Raw genomic sequence first — 26,840 nt, 5'->3', positions numbered from 1 at the left:
ACCTCCTACAAAGAGGTTTCAAATAACTTGTAAGACGGTAACCTTCAGACAGATTGTTACAGGTATTATTGTGCGTATTCAGTGGCTTGCATAAATATGAATAGACGGCCTGCCAAAAGCTCAGTTGTTCGGATGGTTTGTCAAGCTCGGAGACTCGCTGCATTCTCAGGCTGTAGATGGTGATCTGATGTAGATATATCACCGAATCAACATGCTACAGGGGTGATATTCGGACTTTGGGCTCAGCCAGCCAAATATGATGAATTTCCAACACATGCAAGTAAAATGCAGCAAGAAAGGGTCTTCTCCGCATGCTCTTTTCAGGTGGCTTGTCCGATCCCTGTGGGGGCTTGTCCCCTTGTAAAGTTGGTTCGCGAGTCGTGAGCATTTACCTCGGACGCCATATTTTGGCAATGCTCGACCTCCGATTGGACAGCGCATAGAAGCCTCGGCATCCTCCATCATGACATCAACGCATGCGCTAGAGTTTATTAGCAGCAGAAGCAATCGTCGTTTACTGCGGCTCTTTCACATGTAAAATGAAGATAGCGAGGCGAATGCATGCACATGACCTTTGTCTCTCTCTACCATGACCGCATCGAGTAATGCCGTGAATGAGACGACTCATGACCTGAAGCGTCAAGTCTTCCCCAGAAAAAAAGATGATAGAATATGGGGGTGGAGCTGAAGCATCAACATGTGATTGCAATGCTACCTATGCTTTTGCCGAAGCATGTTTTAAAAAAGGGTCTATGAAAGGCTAATGATCCCTTCTTCCTCCTTCTTTTTCTCCCATATTGTCGTGTTGTTCTTTTCTTTTTGACTCTGTGATATATACCCTTTGCAGTTTTGATTATCTTTCCCCATCTCATCTCATCACCAATACAAAGTCAACATGTCCAAAGTCTTTACCACAAGCGACGTTGCGTCGCATAAGAAGCCCGACGACTTGTACATCATCGTCGATGGCGACGTTTACGATGTGACAAAATTCCAAGACGACCACCCAGGTAGGTCAATCACAGTACAGTCCTCGAAACTCACATCTGACGCGCAATAACTAGGTGGTAAGAAGATTCTCCAGCGCGTCGGCGGCAAGGACGCTTCCAAGCAATTCTGGAAGTACCACAACGAGGGCATCCTCAAGAAGTACAAGAAGCAGCTTCAGGTCGGATCCCTTGACTCCAAACCCGCGGCCCCCGAGCCTAAGCCTGAGGCCAATGCTGCTCCGGTGCCCACGGCCCCTACACCCAAGGCCGTCAAGACCACACAGAAGGAGGTTGCTGCCAAGGAGGAAGACGCCGAGGCTCTTGAGCCCTTCGGTGACCAGATCCCCTTTGCTGACCCTGCCTGGTACCAAAGCGTAGGTTTACCCCGGTTCCCTCCTGTCAGCCCCTTGCTTACACGTCTTAGTACCATTCACCATACTTCAACGAATCTCATGCTGCTCTCCGCGCCGAGATCCGCGAATGGGTTGAGAAGGACATTGAGCCTTATGTCACCGACTGGGACGAGGCCAAGGAGGTCCCCGAGGAGATCTACAAGGAGATGGGTCGTCGCGGTTATCTCGCTGGTCTGCTCGGTGTCAAGTACCCAACCCAATATGTTCCTCAAGGGATCAAGTCTGTCCCTCCTGAGCAGTGGGATCTCTTCCACGAGATGATCATCACCGACGAGCTGTCCCGCACTGGCTCTGGTGGTTTCGTCTGGAATATCATTGGTGGTTTCGGTATCGGCTGCCCTCCTCTTATGAAATTCGGTAAGAAGGAGCTCAAGGACCGTATTATGCCTGGTATTCTTAGTGGTGAGAAGCGTATCTGCTTGGCTATCACCGAGCCTGATGCTGGTAGTGATGTCGCCAACCTGACCTGCGAGGCTAAGTTGAGCGAGGATGGCAAGCACTACATCGTCAACGGCGAGAAGAAGTGGATTACCAACGGTATCTGGGCCGACTACTTCACCGTCGCTGTGCGAACGGGAGAGGCTGGTATGAACGGTGTATCTCTGCTCCTCATCGAGCGTGGCGAGGGTGTTTCCACCCGACGCATGCCTTGCCAAGGCGTTCTGTCTTCAGGAACAACATACATCACCTTCGAAGATGTCAAGGTTCCCGTTGAGAATTTGCTCGGCAAGCAGAACCAGGGTTTCAAGGTCATCATGACCAACTTCAACCACGAGCGTATGGGTATTATCATCCAGTCCCTCCGATTCTCTCGTGTCTGCTACGAGGAGTCCGTCAAGTACGGTAGCAAGCGACGCACATTCGGCAAGAAGCTCATTGACCACCCTGTTATCCGCATGAAGCTCGCTCACATGGCTCGTCAAATCGAAGCCTCATACAACTGGCTCGAGAACCTCATCTACCAGTGCGAGCGCATGGGTGAGACAGAGGCCATGCTTCGGCTCGGCGGTCCCATTGCTGGTCTCAAAGCCCAGTCTACACTCACATTTGAGTTCTGTGCCCGAGAAGCTAGTCAGATTTTCGGTGGTCTGAGTTATTCTCGAGGAGGCCAGGGTGCCAAGGTCGAGCGACTGTACCGTGATGTGCGAGCATATGCCATCCCCGGTGGTAGTGAAGAGATTATGCTTGATCTTAGCATGAGGCAGAGTCTGAGAGTTGCAAAGGCCGTGGGTATGAAGCTGTAAAAGCCGGAGTTGGGATCATTTGTATATGTATATATATTGCACCACCTTGGAGTTACTTATTTGGCTATGGCCTTGGTCTAGATGTCAGGCCGAGTAGAGCGAAGAATGAATACCAGTTTTTACAGATTCCATGATGAATTATGAGCGAATGGCTCGCGTGAATTGGGAATTCCTCCAGCGGTTATTGGTCGTGCTCTTGGTTTCATGTGATTGAGAGATCGTGATAGGTGGTGTGCCTAGCATCGAGTAACGTGGAGTAACGCTACCTTTGTTGATGACCTGGAATGCGAAATGATAGATGGACAATAAGAAATTAAACTTCGGAGGTACATATTCCCTCAAAAGATACGCAGAAATCGATTGCCTTTTGCCAATTGAAGAACTCAACCCCAGACGGCAGTACAAGGTGTACCTCGCTTGTTAAATCGTTAGAGCTGGCCCCTGCTTAGAGCTCGAAATGTCATGCGTGCTCATTGAAACTCTGTTGATTTTCATCTCTCGTGTCATTTTCATCACCATAAAAGCCTCGGAATCTCCCACCGAGAATCGCTCAACTCCAAGCAAACACTTGGCTAATTCCAGAATACAATAGACTAGATCACTTTAGCAAAAGCTCATTCTCATCCATCTACAGCAAGCGATAAAAACCGGGCTGCCCCGCCTACACGTGACCAAAAACTGCAGGGCCTTCCGCCGCAATGAGGCACACACCATCGTCACCTTCACCTTCAAACTCCAAGACTGAGCCTACTTTCTACTCTATTTCTTCCCTCCACCAAGAACCCAACCACACCTTTAAACACCCCACGACAACAAAGAAATCTCCCCACACGACATCGACCTCGCGTTTTCAACTAACTAAAGCACTTTCATCCCTGAGTCTTGTCTCTCAGGCAGTTCGCGCACCGATTTTCTTCCGACCTCTCTCCACACAAACCAACAACGCCTTGCAGCTCCTCACCTGCTGCCCCCCTCCCGCGCCCCGATCCCACGAGAGGCCGACCTCTGTGCTGTTTTGCATATAATACCTCGCCCTTTTACTTTCTTTCGATCCGTAGACGGATCCTGTACACGCAATGGCGGATCAGCTAGCAGACAAGCTGAAATCCACCCAACTCAGGTCCGCTGCGCCGCCCTAGCGGCCCTTGTGAGCTTGGACTAACTCGAGCAGTGACGGTGCTCCCGCCGCGAGTGACGAGTGGAAGAAGAATCTGAACCTCCCCGCAAAGGATAACCGACAACAAACAGAGGTACATGCCGCAATCATGATTTTCTCGGCGCCCCCCCAGAGGCTGACCTTTGTCCCCAGGATGTTACAAACACAAAGGGCCTCGAGTTCGAGAACTTTGCCCTCAAGCGAGATCTACTTATGGGAATTTTTGAAGCAGGATTTGAGAAGCCTTCACCAATTCAAGAGGAAGCTATACCCGTCGCATTAACTGGCCGAGATATTCTTGCACGAGCAAAGAACGGCACTGGCAAGACAGCTGCCTTTGTCATCCCTACCTTGGAACGCATCAACCCCAAGGTTTCCAAGATTCAATGTCTTATCCTTGTCCCCACACGTGAGCTTGCCATGCAGACCTCACAAGTCTGCAAGACCCTCGGCAAGCACCTCGGCATTAATGTTATGGTTACGACTGGTGGTACCGGTCTTCGAGATGACATTATTCGTCTGCAGGATCCCGTCCATATTGTGGTTGGTACCCCAGGCCGAATTCTTGATCTCGCTGGCAAGAATGTTGCCGACCTTAGCGAATGCCCCATGTTCATTATGGATGAAGCCGATAAGCTTCTATCCATTGAGTTTACTCCTGTTATCGAGCAGCTCTTGCAATTTCACCCCAAGGACCGACAAGTCATGCTTTTCTCAGCTACATTCCCTCTGTCCGTCAAGGACTTTTCCGATAAGAACATGGTCAGCCCCTATGAGATCAACCTGATGGACGAGCTCACTCTGAGGGGTATCACCCAATACTACGCCTTTGTTGAAGAGAAGCAGAAGGTCCACTGTTTAAACACCCTCTTCTCCAAGCTCCAAATCAACCAGTCGATTATCTTCTGTAATTCCACTAACCGAGTCGAACTTCTGGCTAAGAAGATTACCGAACTTGGATACTCCTGCTTCTACAGTCATGCTAAGATGCAGCAACATGCACGAAACCGTGTTTTCCACGACTTCCGCAACGGTGTGTGCCGAAACTTGGTCTGTTCCGATCTCCTCACACGTGGTATCGACATCCAGGCTGTCAACGTTGTCATCAACTTTGATTTCCCCAAGAATGCCGAGACCTATCTTCATCGCATTGGTCGATCTGGTCGTTATGGTCACCTTGGTCTGGCTATCAACCTGATCAACTGGGACGACCGCTTCAACCTCTACAACATTGAGCGGGATCTTGGCACTGAGATCCAGCCTATCCCCGCCAGCATCGACAAGAGTCTCTATGTCTACGAGAACCCTGAGTCGATCCCCCGACCCATCTCCAACATGCAAAGGGGACAACTACCTGCTGCACAGGGTCAGCAGCAGCCCCAAACTCAACAACCTCAGCAATACCAACAGCCTCAGCAGATGCAGCAGGCTGGTCTGCCTCAACAAGGCCAGGGTAATTGGCAGAGCCAAAATCCTCAGCACGGCAACCCGCACTATAACAACGGCGGGCGCGGTCGTGGACGAGGCCGCGGGTATCGTGGCCGTGGTGGCCAAGGCGCAGGCGGTCGAGGTCGCGGCCCGCCCCGCGATGCCCAATCCTAATATCATATATACTCATGCATGGCGTTAGGTAGGGGAGACAGGGGTTTAAGGATGACTTTAAGATGATTTTCTTTTTTGTACTGGGTTGTGATTTCAATGTTGGATTGTACATTATTCGCATATTTTTCCGCGAATGGATGGGACGGCGAACGGCCTGCACTGCCGATGGATTACGACTCCTTCGACACTTTCACAAAGGGTTTCTATGCAAAAACCCAACACATTAGCGAGCCCGACTCATTTGGCTCACGCATTCTTGGCATGGAAGCCCTGTTGGCTTCCTTTTTGCACGGATCTGTCAGTCGTATCATCACCATCGGCTTTGGCATTCTGTTTGATTTGGTTCATGATATCTACGGATGATGAAAAAGAGCGAGAAATGGAACTTCCAGGGAAAAGGTGTTCTTTGGGCATCGACCACGGTAGACATACCCGCTTTGGGGCTGGGCACAGTCAAATGGTGCGGGGAGAAAGGAAAGGAAGGAAAGGGTGTTTCTGAGGTTCGAGGCGTTCGAGGCTCTTCACGCGGATGGCGTTGCCCTCGGTTTGTATTTGAGGGCTGCAATTTCTGTAGCTGACTTGCGATTTGAACGGCACCTCGGCGGAGCGAGCGCACGGGGGATATGATACCCTTACGACAAATCTACGTTGGATGAGCGGATCTCATGAGTTGAGGCAAACTCTGCTAGACGTATTGGTGGATTTGAAAGGGCTCTATGAGGCCCACGGGTAACATCATTACATTGATCTTGCTCTCTCTCCCTCTCCTATCACGGACAAGATGCAGTCTTTGCTCGAACACGGCTTCTCGCGACAAGACTGAGGGATGAGACCGTGAGATGACTGCTATTGGGCAGCACCAATGAAAACCATGAAAGTAGAAAAACAAGAAAAAAACAACTTTTGGGAGGGGAAACTGAATGGGCTGTATGACTTTCGTACTGGCTCAGCGCGTGCCGCTGTATGGACGGATTTTGCGTTCTGCAACGACGCGGCTGGGGCTGGTGAGGCAGATAGTTTATTTGAGTAAAATCGTGGGATTTCCCACTCTCCTCTCATACATATGACTCTTGAGTTGTGTGATAGCTTGTGATGGTGAACTTGTTGAGCGAATTAGCGTGCTCGATTATAGGGGGCAGAAATGATTCAGAAGTAGTTCGATTTAAACAGATCAGAAACCATCAGTACGCCAAGCCCCTATTTAAGGTTCACGTTTAAGCTTGAGAGGACATCTGGATGTAGTAATTGGGGTTGTTGAAACAGTCAAGTTAGGAAGTTGTCGTGAAACGTGCATCTGGAAGAGGATCGTGAAGCAAGAAGCGAATGAGTCAGCACTGGAATGCGATCTGACAAAAACCAAGGACAGGGTCTATAGGGCTTTCACGTATCTGATCAGCAAAGGCGCGTTAGTTAGCACTAGACTACGCATGTTCCTGAAAATCACAGCCCTCCTTTTCATTTCGAGGAAGAAGGCCAAGAGAGTTGAGTTAGCTGTACTTCAAAAGATTCATGAAGGATTGCGTAGACAGTGGATCCTTTACATCTGTCACGGTTGCTCGCATTCTTCGCCAACCCCGAGAAGGGCCGTGCTCTGTGAGTGGCTTGGCAGGGGTAGGGAGACAAATGTTATTGTAGAGGAAGAGGCAGCCAAGAGTATAAGAGATGTTGTGGAGAATGAAGAGCCTGTTTAAGATATTGGGTTTGATATGTTGTAAGATGATGAGCTTGGCTTTCTCGTGACGAGTTTGATATTGAAGATGAGAATCAGTTGTGAGTGTAGCATGATAACCTAAGTCATATAATGTATAACGAAGCTCTCCATGTGTTACAGAAAACGCACATGCCCGTGATACGAGCTTTGAGTGACAGCTTAGGGTATTCACACGTTCTTTAGAGCTAGACCCTTCAGAGCCACCATAACACTAATGAACATTTACAAGACCAAAGATCATGGTATTGCTCTCACAGAAACATATCGGATGTTAAAGCCGCGGGATTATCACAGTATGGACGGATGTTGACACTGCACTGATGTTGGATGGTAGATCAGCCGCATAAACACCGCTGGTGTCATAAGGGTTGCAGCCATGACGGAATGTGCTAGCTAGCGGTGCGGTGAAGACAAAAAACAAGGGACAGGAACAAATGTCCTGGGGACTTGGTGAACATGAGAGAATGGCGCTGATCTTGCAAATCGACATATCAGCCGAAACGACGATCAGTTGCCATTAGTTGGATGGTGTGTTTAGTTTGAAGAAACACCACCAACAAAATATGTTGCCACTTACAAAATCATCCTCACTATTTCATATTCAAGTTGAGCTGAAGAGTAAATAGATTAGTCCTTAGGTAGCTTGGTCTTGATATCCACGACAACGAGATTGAAAGAGATGGGGGAGACTAGGGAGACCAGGAGAGTGGATCTTGACCCCCCGTGGCTGTGTTAACGGTGCCTGGGGTGATTGATGTTGACGGGATCCAATGGCTGCAGATGACTTACAAGGTTCTTTAATAGCCAGCAACAAGCACTCGGAGCCTTTAAAGCATCCGAACAATATTGAAATCGGATCAGCTGAATCAACATCAAGTTACTGAAGCTGTTTTCTACAGAACAGACGAAGAGTCAACGCTTGAAGACCACAAGTTTCATGTTGAGGAGACATGAGTCGAGATATAACTCGTTACCCACTGTTCGACTTCTGAAGCAAACTTAGAATGAGACGGGCACTGATTGATGCTTCATGACAAGGATGACATTGAATAGGGAGATCGTATTGAATCATGGAGAAAGCCTGGGCCATAATGCTGTACGGAGTACTGCACTGTAAAGTTGGCTGCTCTCTCATGTTAACAACCCCTTGGCGAGATAAGGAGGATGATTATGGCTACAGATCGTCAAATCTGACAACACCACAACCGACCGGCACTTCTAATGGCATCTTAAATTGTGTCAATGGCGTGTATCTTTTCTCTGACCGTACCGTACCTCTCAAAATACAAGAGCTAGACGCCAATATTGCAAGCCACCGATAAATAGTAGCAGCGGCATCAGACGGACGGGAGACGGGTTTCCAGGGCCGTCTGCCAAGCCCCAAGCCAAGGGCATCTGGCGTAGGACCTATGCCACGCAAACCCTCCCCTTTCAGCGGTCCACACAGCCCAGTTGCATTGCTTCAGTGGGTGGAGTGCACTGAAAGATAGTCCTGAATATGCTGTGCCCAGTAAAACAGAGCCTGAGGTGTCACACCGTCCACCAATCCTCACATCCCATATCGGCCGGGATCCCGGGTGGCCCCCCCCCCCATCCTCTATCCCATTGGGTACCATCTCCTTCCCCCTTCTTCCTTACAGGACACACAGAGAGACGCCTCATTTCCAGTTTTAGGTACAGGCCAGGCAAGGCAGGAAGGAGCTGCTGCGACTGCTGAAAGAACAAGCCCAGGCCCCCGTCACTTTTTCCTACCCGGATTTCTCCCAGCCTCACGAGTCACCACCATCAACCAATACTAGGTACACTACACCATCCATCCTCCGTCTCTCTTCTCCGTCTCCGTCGCTCACTCACCTCCCACCCAGAATTCGATCTAATTCGACAGCACATTAATTGGGAATTCGATACACGAAACTGCTTCCCATCGCAATCATCTTCATACAACTCCCGTAGCCCTTTTAATCTACAGCTTCAACTTCGCCTGGGCTTTCGCTTCCCCCCCTCGACTTTTCACCCCAGCGTGGTGTCCCTGCCCTGCCCATTGGTCGACCCGCCAAGCATCCCCCGTGCGCCCAGCCAGCAAGGCCCTCGAACCAATTTCCCTCTCTCTCGTCTCTAGTTACCGCCCATTGTCCACCGGCAACGTTAATACTCATCCCAGAGTTAGTGAGAGCGAGCCACTGCGACAGGAAGCCAAGTGATTGCAGACCCCGACGACGTCTCGACGATATTATCACATCCACAACCCCCGATTTAGGCTCGAAATAGCATCACTTCACCTAGTAGCATCTACCGCGTCAGCACTCGCTGGTCTTGGCCTCCAGCGAGTTCTTCACATTCCCGCTCGAAATGCCATCGTTTCTCTCCGATCAGGACAATTCCACAATCTTTAGCAATAACCCCGATATCCTCAACCTTGATCCCACGAACCAGTTCGGTTTCGTAAACAAGGAGAGGGTGAATGGGGGTTCTATCCGCCACACCCGATCCGATACGATCAATGAGAGCTTTGACGAGAGCTCAATTTCCTCTACGCACGCGTCCGACGTCTCCGACTCAACACCGGCGCCTATGAATGGCAACAGTAACAGCACGCGGCCCACGAGCATGAGCTCCAATTCCAACGGCATGTCCGCCACGGCTACTCACACCCAACAAGACGATGTAAATGGAGTCGGCAAGTTTGGGCAGCAGCCCATGCCTAATGGCACAGCGAACCTAGTCGACCGTACACGCCAGCACTCATCCGATACCAATGGCATCAATTCCAACACAGCCTCTACCAATAATCATCAACAAAACAACATACTATCAAAGCCCTTACCTTCAGAACCCCAAACGACAGAGGGAACCTCTGAGAAACCCCCAAGCAGGAGCTTTGATGGAAACCACACTCTCTCACTCTCTCCATTCCCTGTAGAGCCGCGCGGTTCTCAGTCACAAACTGCTCTCTCGGCGAATAATAATACGAACACCGATGCGGCGCAGGCACTGCACCCTCGCACAAATGGTACACATCGATTGTCATCACCACCAATCTATAATCCGTCAAGCGCAGCAGCCTCATCAACAGGACACTTACAAGCGCCCCCTGGTCTCAAGCAACGACATACCCTCGATGTACCAAAATACGTGCCTGGGCGTGGTTCAAAAGACGGAATGGATACAGCTCAAGCTAGTGGCCGCTTTTCCCCTACTAATGCAGGAAGTTCAAGTGGCCGACGACCCTCGTTAAGTATGGGTAGAAGGCCAACTCGATCAATGCAGTCAGATGGGCCACGGGATGAGATTGTACCAGATGAGGATGCTCTTCGTTGGGCAGAAGCATTGCGACAAAAGAGAGCTAGCAAGAGGAGGAGAAAGGAGGAGGAGGATGACGATCGTGTTCTTGTTGGTACCAAGGTTGACGAGAATCATGCCAACTGGGAGACGGCCTACAACATGCTTACAGGTATTCGCGTTTCGGTTTCGAGGACGAATGCCAAGCTCGACCGAGAGTTGACAGATGCCGATTTTGAGACTAAGCAGAAGTCGACATTTGACATCGCCGGTAACGAGCTGGTGCCGTCTGCCAAGTATGATTTCAAGTTCAAGGACTACGCTCCTTGGGTTTTTCGTCGCCTCCGAGCTCTCTTCCGCCTGGACCCTGCCGATTATCTGATGTCGCTCACGGGCAAGTATATTCTTTCTGAGCTGGGATCCCCTGGCAAGAGCGGAAGTTTCTTTTACTTCTCACGGGATTACAAGTACATCATCAAGACCATCCACCATGCTGAACATAAGTTTCTTCGCAAGATCCTTAAAGAATACTACCAGCATGTTAAAGACAACCCCAACATGCTTCTTTCACAGTTTTACGGCCTCCATCGAGTCAAGATGCCATATGGAAAAAAGATTCACTTTGTTGTGATGAACAACCTCTTCCCCCCACACCGAGATATCCACACCACTTTCGATTTGAAGGGCTCTACTATTGGTCGAGACTACAGGGAGGAGGATTTGGAGAAAAATCCCAGGGCGACCCTGAAGGATCTCAACTGGCTGAGGCGACAGCGGAGCCTCGAGTTGGGTATTCAGAAGAAGCGCATGTTCCTTGAGCAACTACAACGAGATGTTGCTCTCCTGAAGAGACTTAAGATCATGGACTACTCACTACTGGTTGGCATACATGATGTCTCTCGAGGGAATGAAGAGAACCTTCGTGACAAGACACTACAAGTTTTCAACCCTGGTGGTGAGAAGTCTCCCGACGACGAGCCCAACTCGGTCCTCCTTCGCACACCATCCAAATTAGAAAACCAACGTAAGGCTAGGGAACTGAGACAGATGATTCGCCAGGAGCGACCAGTACCCATGGGCCAGTCAGCAAACAAGATGCCTGATGAGTTACAAGAAGGCCAACATCGACCTGGATGGGTATTTGGACAGGATGACGGTGGTTTTAGGGCGACCCATGAAGATAACACTCCAGGGGATGAAATTTACTATCTCGGAGTCATCGATTGTCTCACTCACGTAAGTATTGCACCAATGCTAAACCTGACGACAACTGACATGATTTAGTATGGAATCATCAAAAAGATTGAGCACTTCTGGAAGGGCTTATCCAGTGACAAGACCCAAATCTCAGCACTACCGCCTGACCAGTATGGTGACCGGTTCTACCATTTCATTGAAGGTGTCACCATGTCCACCGAAGAGGCTCACAGGGAGGCCGAAAGGAGACACCAGGAAATGATTGAATCTCAACGTTCAGAAAACAGGGTGTCCAGTTGGAATTCTCGTCGCAGGTCGTCTCTGGCCGTTCCACCGATGCCAACCCATGTGCCACCTCCACCACCTGGCCCACGATCTCCGGAAGCTCAGGAAACACTCGAACGGGCTAATAAGGAGGCCGAGCGCTCTGAGAGGCATGGACATACCGAGAACCAGGTTCCAGACCGAGTCTTGACTACCGGCACTTCTAGGGACAACCGCGACTCTTTGCAGCATGAGCCTATCTTGCCGGTGGTGCAGGAGGCAGGTGAAAATGGCCGCGACGACACCGAGGCCAAGCCTCCGAGAACCTCCAAAGATCTTAACAAGAGCCTACCTCCGACGAGAGCACCGCCCCCAACTCCTCCCAAGTCAGGATATGCTGGACCCGGAAGCGCAGATAGTGGCTATGCAGGTCTGAGCAATGGCACAGGTCCCGTCAATCAAGGACAGAGAGTGAGCATCGATAGTCTCAACAAGGAGCTGCCGCCATTACCAAGGAAGGATGGGACAGACGACAATGGAGTGCGACTGGTAGCTTAGGTTGCGACCAAGGTCAAACCAAGGAGTCACTTGCAGGTTTGTCGAGGAGGACAAAGATGGATTCACGATTAAGAAAGCGAACGACGCAGATACATACACAAGACAAGGTTGACGAGCGACGGAACCATCGCCAACCACCAATGATGCATTAGAAAAGCGAGACACCTGGCGACACCCCTTTATTCATATTCTTATCATACTCTTAAGCTGGACCATTCCTTGACCAGCCTTGCACTATTTCCTTATTGTTATTCTGTCAATCAACATCTTTGGCATACTGGACTCGGCCTCGGCCTATGAAAGCAAGTTTCTATTTCAGTCACATTTTCCTTTGTCAGCCACGAAGCAGAGAAGCACTCGGAAAGGTGGTGGGTTGGTGAGCCATCCGTATCGCCAGGTTCAAGGGCGGTCGGTGTCTCTGGAGCGAGTGCAGATATGGTTCCTTTTATCAAAAAAAGAAGAAGATATGGATGATACCACCACGCTTAGCACGCTACAGTCTGTTTTTTTTTTATTCACTTTTCTTCTGGTCGTTAATCAATTCTTTGTTGACTGGCCCCCTGTTCACATGATATCTCGTTTTTGTCATATACTTATTGTCCTCTCTTGGGTTTTCATCAGCTGGCAGGGCTTGCACAGGCAGCGGCTTAGGTAGTAGGAATAGATAGATTTGGTAGGATAAAGACTCGAGTTGGCTCATTGGGAGGAATGGGCATGGTGTGGTACAGTGAGTGCAGTTGCAGTTGCAGTGTGATTGTAACTTTTGGGGTGTGAGTTGGTGGTATTGTGGTAGTTTACAGTGATATAATACAAATATGTATAACAAGTACGGGCCTCTTGTGAAGCCTTTTTCCTTTTCCGTGTCCGTCCGTTGTCTCATTCATCCATTGTCTTATTGCTCCAGGTCATTCTACTTCTTCTGGTCCAACATGGCCTGAATATCGCCCACGCCCTTGCCCTTCTCCCCAGCACCACCCTCTGGCGCAAAGCTCGACGTGACTGTCATCTCCTGTGCACCCTGTGCTCTCAACTCATCCAGGCGTCGCTTCTTCTGAATATCGGCAACCCTCCACTGCTTGAAGTACTTGACCCAAGCAGCTGCACAGTCCCTCTCGAAGTCCGCCGTCTCGACTGGACAAGCCTTCTTTGTCGCTGATGGATCCTTGGTGGCGTCGACGATGTTGTGGGCGTCTAGACAGTTGAAGTAGGCATCGCGGGCGGCCCAGCAGATCGTACGCTCTTGACGGTTTGGTATCGCGTCGCCGGAGCGGATGGCGTCAGCGCGGGATTCGCTTGAGAATGGCCAGAAACCCATTGCGTGTTTGTTTATTATTATTATTTTGTGGTTTTTATGCGAGGGAGTTAATTGGTGATGGTGACTGAGGGCGGGACACACGGAGTACAAAATCTCATGAGCCGTGTATCTTCTACTAAAGCTGAGGTTACGTTATGACGAGCAGAAGCGGCAGAAAAAGAAGGCGGTGAGATTGAAGCGGTTTAGTGGACGGAGCACAAGCCACGTTTCAGGGTAGGTAGCTATGCTAGGTATGCTTTGCTTTGCTTTGTGTGGCTGATGATGCACTTTAATCTGTCCTTTGATTGTCCTTTACTTCCCTTGCTTCAAGCAAATCGACTTATTCCCTGCATTCAACTTTTTTTTCTCTCCTTTACTTTTTCTTTGTCTACGTTGATCCTCAGCTTCTGTTGAGTCCTACTTTCAATAATCAAGCTTCAAGAGACGAGAAGGAGCTGGGAATACAAGGTTCAATGCGCTAAAGCCGAAAGCTCAGAGAAGACATCACAAGACCCTCACTCACTCACGAGACATGCCCCTTCGATGACCGACGACTCCTGCACCCTCTACACTTGGCCTCTTACAACAACTTGACGCAAAATCAAAATCAAAATCAAAATCACAAAATGCCACGACGTCGTAAACCTCCGCGCGCAGGCGCCCTCGCTGAACTTGCGCCCCTAAAGATCGCTGGCCAGATCGCGACGCTACAGGCGATATACTACTTCTCTGCACTGGTTCTGATCGTCTTTACAGCGCTTGTCTCTGGCTCTGGGTTCAGCTGGACACTTGTATTTGGATGGGAGGGGCTGAGAGGAGATACCACGCATGGATGGCTCATGGCATTTGTGTTCCTGTTGGACGGCGGGTTGATTATGTGAGTTCTTCCTACTGCTTGAATAACAGAAGCTCCCCTTATCGTTCACCACTAACACATTATAGTCCTATCGCAATAGTCGCCTTCATCGCTCGCTCCAAACTCGTACCCGATTTCGCATTGACCGTCCACTTTCTCAACCTCGTAATCGCATCCCTTTACAGCGGCCACATCCCCCGCCACGGAGCTTGGTGGTTCACCATGTTTGTCTCATCCGGGCTATGTATTGGTGTCGGAACTTGGGGATGTCAGTATCGCGAGCTGCAGCCTGTCTTCTTCGGCGGTCGTCCCATTCTCCCAGCTACGGGAGCTGAAGGTGCAGCGCCGCAACCTCCTCCTGTCGATGAGGAGATGGGTATTGCTGTGAGAGGAAGGGGGCCAGATGGTGGTGGAGAGTATGAAATGGCTCCTATGCAGCCTGCAAGATGAAAATTGGTGTTGAGGCACTTGGATATGGTTGAATAGACTTGCATTGCTAGGCGTTTGGGCGCTCTTTACACCGTTTATGAACGTTAATTTGGAAGAGCTTTGATCAGGGTCCCTTCAGACCGAGTGAGACGACTAGAGAGTAGATCTGTCTGTCAAGAGATGAACATCAATATAACGATCAGATCTCATAAGATGAATAGATGCATGTGCCTGGAATCGACATTGTGACTTATCATGACATGCTTTAGTCTTTTACTTGTTTATCAAAATTTACAATGAAAGCCATAAACACCAAAGGCAAGATGGAGAATAAGTGGCTTTGATGCCTTTGTTGAATCTATCTCAACCTCGATCCTCTGCAATCTCCAATCCCGTTGTGGCTCGTTGTAACCAAATTCATTCCCCATAGTGAATACACCTTTGTCTTATCTTGCTTGTCTTTCTTTCTTCAGTAGAGTACAAAAATCAGCGCATCCCATCGATTACGCCCATTCCTTTTCTTTTCTTTTCTTTTCTCCGCCCCCAATTTCTTCTGTGGCCATTCATGGACGTTCGTTCTATGCACCAGCCACAACCGCCAAGTTATCGTATATCATCTTACGCACCTCGTAGAAAGTGCTTCTTCGTGCAGTCGGCATACCGACGCTCTCTACCTCGACGCGCCCTGCCGAGGTCTTGCGGACAGCCACGGTACCGTCAACAACTAGAGTACCCTCACCACGGAATTCAGCTGCATGGCCAGCGGACTGCATGGCACGACGGAGGTCAGCAAGTCGGAGATCGCCAACGTGTAGTGGCTGAGCTGCTGAGCGGACGGCGGAGATGAGGTTCGCTGGTAAAACATCGAGAACTGGTGTCGCTGAGGGGATATCGGCAGCCATGTTGGTGAGTGTTGTTGAGGAGGCTTCCTCTGTCTTTTGGCGCTTGTTGGCAGCATCTTCGTCTGCTGCGGCGGCTTCGTTGAGATGCGTGGCAAGAAGCTGTCCGGTGATAGTAACAATGCCCAGGCCACGTACGTTCTGCCACTTGATCTTTCTGACAAGAGGATCAGCGAGCTTGACAACCCATGCGTTGGTGTCGACACTGGCATCCACGACAACCCCAACCTCAGGAGTATATACGTCAACGGAACGCTCACTGCCTGTATCCGCGTTGCCGTTATCTCCGCCCAATGCTCGACGGCAGTCTTCAGCCAGAGAAAGTGTCTCATCTCGTGCACCACCAACAAGAATGAGCTTTCGTGGTTGGATAAGGGGAATCAGCATGTTGAGACTCCGCTTGTCATGCAGACCACTAAAGTCAACGAATGCAATGCGCAAGTTGGTCTGGACAGTTTCGGACTGATATGTGAGTTTGCATGGCCCCGTGGGCTCCTCGGTCTCGATATCCTCGACACTATCGAGCTCGTCAGGCACGAAACCATCATGATCACCAGCTGCAGCCTCTTCTCCGTCAACAGAACCAGCCCGCATGTTCTGTTGCCGCTTGGCACCGGCTCCAGTCTTTGCAAAATCGTCCCATCTTCGTTTCTTGCCGAGCTTATCGTCAGCGGCCTCCATGCTAGTGTTGTCCTGTCCTTCTTCCTCTTTCTCCTCAGCACGTAGGTAATCTTCGGGTCGAATGAGCTCTCCAAAGTCGTCTTGGCGCCTTCTTCGGATAGCGATAGGGAACGTCCTCTCTCGACCCTTCTTCCCTCGAGTGTCGAAATCGTATACACCCTTTTTCTTGATGAGCACGTTGATACCGAGATCTTCGTCCTTGAGGACAACATTCTTGCGGCCAGCTTGGGCGATAGCAGTCGAGACATTGAGGGCTTTGCCCTGTTGTTCTCCATCTTCATCTTCTGAATCGGAAGATGATTCGGATGAAGCATCGTCAACGACATCTGCTGTGGCCTCGAGTCCAGCTGCACCTCCGCTCTGCTGTGTAGCCTGAAGCTGTCTTTGAGTCGCAAGCCATTGTTGATATAGTGCCAATTCGTCACCTTCCAGCGCATGACGTTGGGCCTCGCGGATCTCCAGCTCCCGTCCACCAGCATAAACAAACTCGAGATTCTCTCCGTTTGCGTTTTGTTCCACCGACACACCATCCTTGCGCTCCTTCCACCAATCCCATAGTGTTCGTGCAATAGATGGCTTGTCGGTCTTTGATAGACCCGGCTTGTCTGTTAGAATGACCAAGTTTCTCGAGTCTCGTGCCAATCCCTTGATCAAATCCTTTGAGAAACCCCACTCGATACTGCTATCACTGGCCAGAATAACACGGCCTTCTGTCGATACATTGTCGGGGTTCTGACTTAAAAGTCGTGCGATCTGGGCTTTGCGCTCGAGTAGTCGTAGATATTTAAAGTCGAATGGTCCACCTTCCTTCTTATCGTTTGCGCCATTGACCTTTCGTTGACCCTCAGCAAAGGCCTCGAACTCTTGAACGATGCTATCGTCCATCCACTCGAGCATACTTCGGGCGTATCGCATTGTGCTTGACATGTTGCGTCCAGCCAAGTATAGCTTGGCTGTCTTGAGGACGCTATTATCAGAAGCAGCATCGGTTCTCCAGGCATGTTCCAGGAGGTACGAGAGTTCTAGGACCCGAGCACTTGAATCCACAGGGATAAGAACAGTTCCCCCTCGTGTCACGCAAGCCTTGATCGTGTCGACCAGCTGCTCGTCTCGCTTCGCGCGACCTCCAGTCTGGGCAGTTCGGTCTGCGCCACGACTGCTGCAGATCAGTGCAGTTGGTTTCCGCAGTTGCTCAATGACCTCAGCGCCACCTCCTCCAGCGCCTCCCAGCCAAGCTGCTCCAGCAAAGACATTTTCACGTGCCTGGTTCCAGTCCACAGCATACACAATAGATTCTAGGCCGTGCTGGATGTGCCATATCGTGCCTCCGAGGGTATGTCCAGAGTTGTAGGCGGTGATAGTCAAGCCATTAAGAGGCGGTGAGAATGGCGAGGGGAGAGGTTGATGCGGTTGTGAGTATTTCAACGGTTGGATAAGGGAGAAGTATCGTGCAATCTCTTCGTTTGTGGGAGATTGTAGTAGTAGGTTCTGCGCAGTCGTTGCAGTCTGTGTTAGCGAGTATGCGCTCTCGGTAAGCGAACTCTGAGGAATTGTTGTCGCCGCGGCTGGACTCGATGTGTAGAGGTCTTGGATGAGGGTGCGACCAAGGTCAATGACTGGTCGTGTCGCATACACGGGGATGCGCGTGAACTGTGGAATGTTCTTGCAGCAATGGGCGTAGGCAGCAAGATGCGAAGCCGTCGCATGTGTAACAAGGATGAGCGAGAGAGTTGTTACTTGTCTATAGCGCATGATTGTCAGCCATCGCCGTCACTATCAGATGCGCAGGGGGCAGGGGGCATACTTCTCTATCTCTTTGAGCTTTTCAACATCAAAGGTCTCGTCCCATCCTAGATCTACCAGCACCTTGACTCCTCCATCGAGCTCAAGCAGCGATTGCGAGGCGGGCGAGTCTGAAAGGGCGCCCTGGAGCGGGCAAAAGGTGAACATGATGATATGGGCGCAAACGTGATTAAAGAAAGGATCAAGTCAAATCGAGGTGACAGTTTGGAGTAGAGTTGCTATATCGATTGTAACAGCATGGTTATCGTTAAATCAATCTCATTCGAGTCGAGGATGATTAAGTATCGAGATGGGGACTTTTCAGCTATTGAATTGTCATTTCTTTGTCCTCTATTGATGCAGACAAAGACAATCAATCGGTCGTCGCGAAGCTTGATTATTCTGCCCATTGATGCGCGTAGCGTAGCGTAGCACTTGCAGCAGCTGTCAAATCGGGGTTCGGGTCGGTTAAACCATAGTCCGACTTACACGCGACCTGCTACTGATTACGTGCATCTACGGATGAAATAAACTATTTTAAGGTATAATACAATGGCTGCTTGAATAACTCAAATGCGACTACAATGAATCTACAGATCTATCTACTATATATTAGACAATCAAACATGTGAGGTGGTCAACACTATTAACTATGCACGATATAACTGGCATGCAGTGTGACAAGCTAACCAATACGAATAGCTTCACAATCAGCATTACAATGAAAGGCTCTCAATACGAGCAGACCAATCTCAAGAGCCCAACTCGAGCCAATTTAAAAGACATGTCTCTCGTCCGTAAATAGCACTGTCAACTATCGTCAATAGCTTCATCCTCTCGCCACCCCTCCAGCCTCCAGGCCTCTAAATTGCCGCCTATTTCCATCGCACCCCTACAGCGCTTATACGCAAACCCCAATTCCAGGCTTCGAGATAAAATTAAGGATTGCCTGGAACTATCCGAGACCCTCTATTATTCTGGCTTAGCAGCATCATTTCCCTCTTCTTCCCCAGTTTCTCCCTTACGCGTTCTTTACGATCTGTACCACACCCTGCCCGGCATCTCGGCATCGTCAGGATGACGCGGCCCTGCACTTCGCGCCGCCAAATAGCTAAAGACACGGATAAACGGAAATGCAGACGCTATCTTTCAACTGACAACAACCTTAAATCTACTGTAAATTTTACCTCATCGTGCCGTTGTGCCGCCCCTGACTTACACTGAACGCGTACGTACAACCAGCTTCGTCAGCCGGCCTGGTATTACGCCCTGGGTCACTCAGGCATACAGAGACACGATGAATCAGGTGAAATGACGATGATGATGATGGTCAAGTTTGGTCAATATGCTTCTGACATTGTTCAGCAACTATGTACATGATTTGGTATTGCAATGGCACCCAAACACCACTTAACCATGACTCTGCCTTGTATGACCCCTAAACACCGTTCCGTTCATACCTCTTCTCTTCCTTTCCCGGTCGTAAAAAAGCACGCTGAATGATCGCAGTCAACCCCCTTTGGTTGCTGCCCCGTAAAAAATGAAGACGCCGTGACAATGCATATGATGGATAAACGCAACCCCTTGGCATGATAGCCTCTAACTAGGCTGATTTTGGCCTCCAATCCTCTTCAACGTCCTGAAAACGGCTTCCTCGCGTTTTCAAAGGCAAAATTTGCGGTCCAGCATTTTCAGGACTCTTGCGTCCTCGCTGACACCGCCCTTCTCTAGACCACAGGCACCAGCCGCTCTAGGGCTGCTACTGGCGCTGCCAGGCTTGACACTACCGCTTTCACTGGGTGCGGGAGTAGGGTGCAGAAGCGCTGAGAGACTGGCCTTGTTGGATGTGGTGGCAGGAGCTTCGGAATGAGAGCTGCGTGGAGGGCTGACGCTCATAGTGCGGCTAGGGGGAGTGCTGATGGCAGCGAGAGACGATCCTGGAGGGCCATTTGTGACAGCACCAAGACCTGGGAGCGCAACCTGATGAGTGCGAGAAGGTCCATTCACCATGGCGGCTGGAGCAGCTGCCTGCAAATGATGCTCTCGAGGCGAGTCGTGGGCTCTAGGGAGAGTAGGGTGTGAGTAGTGAGATGTTGATTGGTAGGTGGGCTTGGCGGGCAGAGGAGGAAGAGGAGGAGCACGCTGCTCATAAACAGGTGCCTGATGGTGGTAGTGTGGGTGAGGAAGACCTGGGTGGCCGGGGTGAGGTGGAAGCTGCTGAGGAACACCGTGGGAATAAGGAGCGGCGTAATGGCTGTAAGGAGGAGTAGCGACGGGAGAAGGAGGCCATCCATAACCAGGCTGGCCATATGGAGCGTATGGTTGTTGACCATGCTGGGGAACCATGTAGGGAGGCTGCTGCATTGGCGCCCGTGTTAGAGCAGGCGTAGTGTTCGCCTCTCCCATACTTGACTCAGGATACATGCCCTTAACAGGCACTATGCCGCGCAAGCTGGGATCATTTGTTGGTTGTTGAAGCTCAGGCTGGCCAGGTTGAGGGCGAGAATAGTATGAGATGAGGTGAAGATGCTGGCCCGTTGAAGTAGTGATGCTGAAAGATTGCTTCATCAAGCCGTCCGCCTTGTATCGGTATCCCTCAGGCTCCCCGTCATCTAGGTCCTCGTCGCTACCGCGTCCAGAGTCTGGGGTCTTTCCACCACCTCGTCGGGTAGTGTTGAAACCACCACCACGCTTGCCCTCCATCTCACGGTATGTCAGGAAGCTTCCCGACACTCGGCTGGCGCTCCATGACTTTCCATCAGTCCATCTCCTCATACCAGCTTCCCGCTCATCCCAAACAAAAACCGAACCAGATCGAATTGACTGTCTCTCCTTCTCTGAAAGTCGTCGTTGCACACGGGGCAGAATACCTAATCGGCAAGCCTCGAATAATCTTATAGCATCGGCGGGTGTCCGCACATATCCGTGATACGTTTCCATTGTGAAGGTGTGTAACGTGATGTGATGTTATGTGAAAGAGATATTCCGCACAAGGGCGGGAGGTTAAAAAGAAGTTTTGGGGGTGATGGATCCAGATCCAGTGTCCTGGGTAGGTTCTCAGCGTCTTTATAAATAAGGGCCTTGTGAGAACCAAGCAAGCTCTGGCTTGTTTGTACGCGGCACCCCACTAGATCAGATCGAGCCAGGGCGTGGGCGTGTGAAAGCCGAATGTGCGAAGGTGACTCCACAAGGGCTGAGGGTTGAGCGGAATTTTGTCCACGTATCCACCTGTGGAAGTGGGCTCGTCCTTGGCGTTCCTGAGAGCGTTGGGGCTTATGATAGTGTTTATTTGGTCTTGGTAAGGTGACAAGGCTAAGTAGGTTTGTTAGTCTTGTGCCTGCAATGTATATGCGTGAAGCAGTAGATAGATGATGTGTGAGTGCAGGTGTCAAGTATCTTGGTAGAGTAGTAGAGTGTATGTGAAGAGAGAAAAGGTTGCAAGGGGATAGAATCAAGATATGAGTTGCACACCGGTGATCATATATAATCCCCAAAACAAGGTCGTAAGGGAAACCACAACGCAACGGTACAGTGACACACTCCAAGCCCACATCCCAGGGGTTTGAGGCTCGACTCCCTGGCGGGAGTGCCGTCGGAGCCGATTAAGTGGATGATCCACTCGACTAAAATTTCCCTTAGATTGAGTATTTGCCGCTTGGCGATGTGCATCATGAACTCGTCGGATGTAGTAAGATGGACCAAGCAATCTCGCAGGTGCTCGACTTGACTTGACTTGACTCAACTCGAGCCAAGACCCAGCTTGCGATTCAGATCAGGACCACGCCATGAGAAGCAATCACACACGCACAAGAGTCGATTGCGGCTCTCAGGCGCCCCAGAGAAACCCGGTTTAGTGAACACAACGGTCCCACGAGTGCTTCCAGGACACTTGATCCATGCACCAAACCGCCTCACCTGGGAGGAATTGCGCCGGATGCACCGAGTACCAGAGGCATAGGAAAAAGACACAAGATCTGAGACGGAGACAAACATACCTATCAAGGAGTCTGTAGTTGCTCGAGAGCCACGGCTTGCTGCGTTTGTCGTCGAGTTGGTGAAACCGATGATTTGCTACAAGAAGCGAGCGAGCATGTAATGTCGGAGTGGAATGTCAAGTCAAGAAAGATTATTAGAGAGAATTGTTGTTCTTGCTGTTCAGAAACAGGTCAGCAGGGTTTAATGAACCGTGTCCTCGGACAAGACGGGAAGACAGGGAGGGGCCAAGAGCAAGATAAGGTTGCAAAGGCAAGTCAGAAAAGGGAATCAGAGGCCTGGAGGCGTAAAGTCGGTGGTGGATAACTCGGCGACGACATGGCCGGGAGTGTGGAGAAGCACGGAGGACGGCAAAGAAGGAGGGTGTGAAGAAGTCAAGGGGATGGTGTGCAGGTAGATGGGCACTGCCTAGGGGTGAGATTGAGAGCGTCTAAGACTCGTCTAAGCTTAGGTTGGTCAGGACAAGCTTTTGAAGCTGGCCCACCACCAAGGGGCTTTTGGGAAAGATGACGATGCAGGGCCAGGGCAGGGTCGGGTCCAGAAAGGGCATGATAGGTGTGAGAAGGAGGGAAATGCATGACAGATCACGGCTATCGGATCAGTAGTGGGAGGTTGTAGCATGAGCACAGGAATGAGGTATCCGTGGATGGAGGGACTTGTGGTTGTGACTGACAGCCACTTGTGTGTGTGTTTGTGTTGTTTGCAGGTTCATCAGACAATAAATGCAATGCAGTGCTTATTCTGCGTAGAATTAAGAAGCTTACCCGTATGATAAAGGTCCGTCACACGCTGGCGTTGATAGCAGAGAGTCTGGAACCTCGAACGACTAGCTGAATCTACCAGTAGCGGGAGATAGAGTATAGTCGTGGGGGAGGCGCTCCCAGGCGATTCTAATGTGCGTCGGCGACGTTTCGGTGCGCCCGTCTGACCGGCTTGATTGTTTCGCTGTTTCTGAGAGTCCAAGGTATCGTGATACGGGCGGGGACATACTACTAAAGTAGGTATAATTAGAGCTGAACCCTTTGCCATGTATCCGAGTTGGCGCAGGTGAGGTCTGAGGTCTGAGGTCTTTTCGTTATCGATACGAGATGGAGCGTTAGGGTTTCGAACTATTGAGAAGCGAGTCGAGGGGAAGGTGCAAGGGAAACGCAATCACTCGGATAGACGGCTCGAGATGAGGAAGTTATAATGAATAATTTACGCTGCGAAGGTTGAGAGGTTCCTATCGTGATTTATTGGCAGGAGGGGGGAAGCTTGCTCTGAAATAGAGTCGAGGCGACGATAATTCATGACACAAAACTCTGTTCAACATTTGAATTAAAAATTCATGACACAAAACTCTGTTCAACATTTGAATTAAATTAAGTGGAAGAGTAAAGCCTCGTGAGATCAATGCCGATGATGTTGAGTCAAACTACGGAGTAAGGTTCCAGTGGATGACCCTGCCTTGGGTTTGGCCTGTAGTAAGTGTAATTGAAAAATTAAAAAAAAAGTCTCAGAGGCAAATGCCAAGCACCACTAAGAATAACCATAAATACTACTATAATCATTCCTTGCGCCAACCAACAATAACTCGACCAGAATGCAAATATCGTAATGCCAATGCTGCAATGCAATGCAATGCTCTGTCAGTGGCACTCTTTTTATCAACCGTCCAAGCAAAACTACAGCAGTCATAGACAGACAGCGACGGTTCCGGTTCCCAACACCGCGGATCCTGTCGAAGCCACCCAAGTACTCCGTACCCTTATTTGCATGCGGCAATGCGGCAAACAGTAAGCATATCAGGAAGCCAATTATCCCTCCCGAGCTTATTTCAAGCTGGGCTTGGCTCTGTCTGGCTGAGATCCCCAATGCGAGGCTTGTCCCTTGGCTCCTCTTGGCCCCATTACCTCAGCAGGTGACGGGGGCTAGAACCCATCAGAAGGCTGAATTAAGCCGCTCCTGGAAAGCCCCGTGCAGGGGTTGAAAAGCCACTGAAGCTTGGCTGCTGATCGTCTTGGCTGCCTGGACGTGAATGGGTGAATTTTCTACGAGCGGTCGTTGTGTGTGTGTGTGTGTGTACTGTATCAGATACATACAATTTCACCGCTATATCAGATTTCGCTGGCTATCAAAAACAAGTCCATCATGTGTTATAAGATAAAAGACAGTCGGCCACGAAACGGAACCCTCGGCTTGTGGGAGAAGCAGCATCATCGTCCAACGTACGTCCTTCTACCGCACAAAGCGCAGAATAAGGCCGGATGGGTCTCGTCTAGAAATAGTTCAGGAGAGGAGGCCATGCTCCTAAGCGAGACCTCAGTGCTTACATATCAGGATTATGATGAGCGGTTCTTGGCTCGCGATGAAATTGGCAAGACATTTCTGTCTCTGACGGAATATGCCTTTTTTGAAAGATACATTTCATTTGATAAATGACACGAGACCAAATAAACATAAAAGAGGTATTTCCCGTTCCATGTTACGGTGCTATTGTTGCGTCCTTTGAGCCTTATTTGGGTTTCGTCAGCCCTTGGCGGATGATGCGGCTTTGGAACACTCCAAATTTCAGGCTTGGCACCAAGTGCCGTGGCCCGAGTCTAGGGGTTGTCGGGAACAGCCTCGGATTTGTCGTGCTCTCTTGATCATCTGGGTTTTTTTCCCGACTCAAAAGGAGTTAACTGAGTTGGTCTGGTTTGGGTTGGGTCGCGGCACAAATTACGATTGTCCAAGAGGCCGAGCTTCAAAGCGTCTTGGCTCGCACGAGATATCAGGTTTTGATACTCCGTACTCCATGGCATTGCACAGACTCAAGTCCTGGTGGACGGTGGACCAGACCAGACTTGATTTCCCTGTGCAAGTGCCAAGATCGATCAGTTATTCCTCAAAAGTTCCCGGTGTCAGAGATGGAGAGCGTCATGTACTTTGTCGTCTTATAGCCCACTTGGTCTCCTCTGATCAACTATCAGGGATAATTGGTGCTGTGAAAAAGTTCCTCGCAGGTTGATTGCCTGCCCCAGCTGAGACAATCTCAAATTGTTTGCTGTCGCTCAAGAGCCGTTTCTTGTAACCTCGATGTAACCTCTGCTGGTTGTGTTTCACGTAAACTTGACGATGTGATTAATTAATGATCTACGGATACGCTCGTGCAATCCGGTACTGTACATAACTGCCTGAGCGAGATGGATCAGTGTCATTGCGCGCGCAAATGTACAGTACATACGATACCTACCAGGAGACCCTATCATGCCAGTTGATGTTGGCTCATTTGAAACAGCGCTCGTAAGCACTCAATCCCACGCAATCAGCCTCCACAGCCACCCCAATAATAGGTACCTACAGGTAGGTAGGTAGATAGGTGGTCATAGTCAGCAACATCGTCATAGCTGTTGTTCAGTTATGGAAACCCATTCGAAACAAACAGAAACCAGCATTTCTAAACAGCTTCCTCTTTTGACAGAAGAACAACAACAAGCAAGATTATCACCACCCATCGGCACGCACGGCTCATGTGATGGGCGTCTGCCGCCTGTAAATAAAGTTTTCCTCAGCAGTTGATGACGAGATGACGTCTGCCAGGCACCACGGCATGTTCAAGTTTAGGGTCCAACTGATGGAGATCTTCAAGGTAAGCTTAAGCCTTTGAGAATCTCCGAAGGACCCACGAAGTTGCCTCATTTGGGGGCCCTTTGTCTGCGTCTGCCTCTCCCAGCGCGAGGCTTGTCGATCATGTCCATGTCAGGTAACGGTCATAGAGCGGCTTTTGTCATGCATTCCCACTCACCTTTGCCGTGATACACGCACTTCCGCGGGTGGGTGTCGTATCATACACAGAAATAAATGCAACCACAGGTAACGTTGACCGCTGTGACTGACTGACTGACTGACTGACTGACTTATGGGGATCAAAAAATGGAGAGTGCTGGGGAGAAGTTCTTCTTCTTCTTCTTCTTGTTCTCGTTCACGCTTTTACCGCTGAGCTTGGGCTTGTAACAGAGAGGAAGGTATTAGAACTGTGCATCAATGCGTGTATTAGGCATAACCTCGTTTACTGCTTGTTTCCAACAAGCGCCAGACCCTGATCCGTGTGTCTTTTTTTCCTCCTTCTTAATTCTCCTACGAAGGTTTCTTATTTTGGCCATTCAGAGATGAAGGGTTTCAGAGAGATCGACAGCGCCCGCCTCTAGCCCAATGCTTGTTCTTCTCACCAAAGCTCATGATTGTCCAGGACACGTAACACGGGTGCCAGTGATCAAGATCTTGACCATTAGCGGGCTCTGTACTGCTGTCGATGTAGCAGTTACAGTGGACAGGAAGGCCTGGGATGAGGTCAACTCGGGAAAATCGGCGGTTTTGCCCCGCTGGAGACAAAGTCCCCCATTCCCAGCGTCCCCCGTCCCATGGACATGACGTCGACTGTGCCGCGGTGCCGGGCTGGGCGTTTGTTAATGTCTCGTCTCTGTCTCGGTGTGTTTCTAGAGCCACGGCCCTTTCGATGTGCTGTAAGAATC

General features: G+C 50.1%; 7 protein-coding genes across 7 annotated transcripts; 4 read left to right on the top strand and 3 right to left on the bottom strand.

The window, feature by feature from the left end:
• Window positions 1-895: 895 nt before the first annotated feature.
• On the top strand, window positions 896-2,646 carry FTJAE_10538 (acyl dehydrogenase; the record flags this gene model as incomplete). The annotated part of the gene is made up of 3 exons (XM_037343390.1): window positions 896-1,010; window positions 1,065-1,363; window positions 1,414-2,646. The coding sequence occupies 3 exons, from the start codon at window positions 896-898 to the stop codon at window positions 2,644-2,646; spliced, it is 1,647 nt and encodes a 548-aa protein (XP_037202382.1).
• Window positions 2,647-3,722: 1,076 nt separating this feature from the next.
• FTJAE_10537 (ATP-dependent RNA helicase DHH1) lies at window positions 3,723-5,404 on the top strand (the record flags this gene model as incomplete). The annotated part of the gene is made up of 3 exons (XM_037343389.1): window positions 3,723-3,766; window positions 3,818-3,896; window positions 3,956-5,404. The coding sequence occupies 3 exons, from the start codon at window positions 3,723-3,725 to the stop codon at window positions 5,402-5,404; spliced, it is 1,572 nt and encodes a 523-aa protein (XP_037202381.1).
• Window positions 5,405-9,464: 4,060 nt separating this feature from the next.
• Window positions 9,465-12,413, top strand: FTJAE_10536 (1-phosphatidylinositol-4-phosphate 5-kinase; the record flags this gene model as incomplete). The annotated part of the gene is made up of 2 exons (XM_037343388.1): window positions 9,465-11,630; window positions 11,679-12,413. 2 exons carry the CDS (start codon window positions 9,465-9,467, stop codon window positions 12,411-12,413), a joined length of 2,901 nt encoding a protein of 966 aa, XP_037202380.1.
• A 910-nt stretch (window positions 12,414-13,323) lies between these two features.
• Window positions 13,324-13,728, bottom strand: FTJAE_10535 (cytochrome c oxidase subunit VIb; the record flags this gene model as incomplete). The annotated part of the gene is made up of 1 exon (XM_037343387.1): window positions 13,324-13,728. One exon carries the CDS (start codon window positions 13,726-13,728, stop codon window positions 13,324-13,326), a length of 405 nt encoding a protein of 134 aa, XP_037202379.1.
• Window positions 13,729-14,333: 605 nt separating this feature from the next.
• Window positions 14,334-15,013, top strand: FTJAE_10534 (multi copy suppressor SYS1; the record flags this gene model as incomplete). Its single annotated transcript, XM_037343386.1, has 2 exons — window positions 14,334-14,584; window positions 14,650-15,013. 2 exons carry the CDS (start codon window positions 14,334-14,336, stop codon window positions 15,011-15,013), a joined length of 615 nt encoding a protein of 204 aa, XP_037202378.1.
• A 557-nt stretch (window positions 15,014-15,570) lies between these two features.
• FTJAE_10533 (Cleavage factor two 2) lies at window positions 15,571-18,522 on the bottom strand (the record flags this gene model as incomplete). Its single annotated transcript, XM_037343385.1, has 2 exons — window positions 15,571-18,313; window positions 18,377-18,522. 2 exons carry the CDS (start codon window positions 18,520-18,522, stop codon window positions 15,571-15,573), a joined length of 2,889 nt encoding a protein of 962 aa, XP_037202377.1.
• A 1,494-nt stretch (window positions 18,523-20,016) lies between these two features.
• FTJAE_10532 (cAMP-independent regulatory protein) lies at window positions 20,017-21,294 on the bottom strand (the record flags this gene model as incomplete). The annotated part of the gene is made up of 1 exon (XM_037343384.1): window positions 20,017-21,294. One exon carries the CDS (start codon window positions 21,292-21,294, stop codon window positions 20,017-20,019), a length of 1,278 nt encoding a protein of 425 aa, XP_037202376.1.
• Window positions 21,295-26,840: the final 5,546 nt, after the last annotated feature.

Source organism: Fusarium tjaetaba (genome assembly GCF_013396195.1).
Source record: "Fusarium tjaetaba strain NRRL 66243 chromosome Unknown NRRL66243_c0000246, whole genome shotgun sequence".
Classification (NCBI taxonomy): Eukaryota; Fungi; Ascomycota; class Sordariomycetes; order Hypocreales; family Nectriaceae; genus Fusarium; species Fusarium tjaetaba.
Note: the sequence above shows the minus strand (reverse complement) of the source record. Positions and strands in the feature narration are given on the sequence as shown.